The 2,043-nt window shown below is 37.7% G+C and overlaps 1 protein-coding gene across 2 annotated transcripts; it reads left to right on the top strand.

Moving 5' to 3' along the window:
- LOC105160105 (chaperone protein DnaJ) lies at positions 340-2,043 on the top strand. 2 transcript variants are annotated; one of them, XM_011077377.2, is made up of 5 exons: positions 340-517; positions 898-985; positions 1,091-1,161; positions 1,245-1,301; positions 1,508-2,043. In XM_011077377.2, exons 1-5 carry the CDS (start codon positions 488-490, stop codon positions 1,760-1,762), a joined length of 501 nt encoding a protein of 166 aa, XP_011075679.1. In that variant the 5' UTR covers positions 340-487; the 3' UTR covers positions 1,763-2,043. The 2 variants fall into 2 exon arrangements, with proteins under 2 accessions (XP_011075679.1, XP_011075675.1); XM_011077373.2 differs by lacking the exon at positions 340-517 and adding an exon at positions 526-759.

Raw genomic sequence — 2,043 nt, 5'->3', positions numbered from 1 at the left:
GAATGTATATTAAAATTTCACATTTTATATTATCTGTATTAGATAAATTAAGTTGAACAAATTTAAAATCAAGTTATATAAAATTGTCAAATGAGATCGTTTTAGGTGTGATCATATTAAATCAGTCACATAACACGTGTGATAACATTTGCTATGTGATCATACAATTAATTTAAATTTAACTAAATTGAATCGTATTAGAATTTTCAGACACTTTAATACTTTTCTATCACAAAAGAATGTGGACCACAGCAGTAAGCAAAAGATCTGCCCGCAATTTATATATAATCAATGTTTGACTGAAACAAATGCCATGTGGGAAACGAAGAAGCAGTTGCTAGAACATTCCAGATACGGGTAACTTCTTCTTCCATCGAATCCCATGGAACTGGAAGCCTAGATATTTTTTAGCTTCTGCAATGTGCACCATAGGGGGTGGACCCCTTGACAATTTATATGTGCTTGGTCGTTGCCTTTCATTTTCACCATGTCTTTGCGTGGCTGCGTGCCTAGAGAGGTATTTTTCTTCTCTTTTATCATTTTCACAAAGAAATGGAAATCCTGGCTAGTTGGTGAATGAACGTTGGTAGCTGCTTGTGGAAGTTGGATCTATCACTTTTTATTTTGGGAGTCAAGTATAGCCATTGATTATTGGAGATGGAGAAGAGTAAAGGGTTGCCTTTTTATTATGGCGTTCTTGGTGTTAGTTTGTGTTCTTCTGATGAAGAAATTCGACGTGCTTATCGAAAGCTGGCAATGGTATATAATTACATGCCTGTTTTCAATTCCTCTTCACATCGTGTGTGTGTGTGTGTGTGAGAGAGAGAGAGAGAGAAGGGGGGAAGGGCGAATGCTACCTAGTATTCTAATTTATCATGTTTCTTGAATTTGATTCAGCAATGGCATCCTGACAAGTGGACAAGAACCCCTGCACTTGTTGCTGAGGCCAACCAGAAGTTTCAGCAAATTCAAGAAGCTTACTCAGGTAATATGACACATACACCTCTAATAATTAGAGTTGTTGATCAGATATTATTCTTGTCTGTTTGCAATTAATGTCCTGAAGATGAGATTAATTTGGTTGGAACAGTATTATCGGATGCAAAAAAGCGAGCATTATACGATGCAGATCTGTGTGATCCTGATGATGATGAAATTGAGGTAGGATTATGTTGCCTTTGTTCACATTTATGAGTTTTGGTTCCGACAAATCAAATGCATCAATGTTGTTTCCATTTTTACAGGGATTTGCTGATTTTCTTCAAGAAATGACGCCGCTTATGAATGATGCCCGGAAAGAGGTAGGGGGATACATGTTAACTGTTGATTGTGAATAAATCATCCATTTTCATGTTGTGAACCTAATCAGTCTCTCCCCATAATTACTATGCTGTACATCAGGAGAAAAAAGAAAAGTTGACCTTTATCCTGTTTATTTTGCCAAGATTAATGAAGCATTTTGAATTCTTCTTCCCCCTCCTGACTTACACGAATTCCGGCGAAACAGGACAAAATCTACAGCATTGAAGAACTACGAAGCATGTTTTGGGAGATGTCAAAAAGCTTTGAGATTATTCCCGAATGGAGTAGCGGTTCAATGCAGCAACCTCCGCACGAGAAGCAGTGGCTACGTTGCCCCTTTACTCTTTATGAGCCTGAAACCATGACAAGAAATTCATGTGAAGCAACCGATATCGTTAATCAACACTTAACCATGTCTGCAGGCTTCGATACTTATGTTACAAATCATGTATTCAGATAATCAGAAATGGAGCCTTCCAATTTTTGATTCGGACAAACCAGTGTTCATTACTACGTATGAATGGAGGATGGAGGCAGCTGATTTCTTGTTGAGTATCTACATATAGCTTTTGTAATTGGGGCTTTCAATGACTGAAAAGTTTTCCGTAGTTGCATATTGGACTGGAACCCTGAATCAGGGACTCATCCACACAAACTTGGGGCTTTGTGGATTCGGACAAATGTATTGTAAGGCCTTCTTAACCACAATGCAGAATATTATAAAAGGCAGTTAACTGATCA

This window comes from Sesamum indicum, linkage group LG1 (assembly GCF_000512975.1).
Source record: "Sesamum indicum cultivar Zhongzhi No. 13 linkage group LG1, S_indicum_v1.0, whole genome shotgun sequence".
NCBI classification, from domain to species: Eukaryota; Viridiplantae; Streptophyta; class Magnoliopsida; order Lamiales; family Pedaliaceae; genus Sesamum; species Sesamum indicum.
This window is presented reverse-complemented; position numbering and strand designations above follow the sequence as displayed.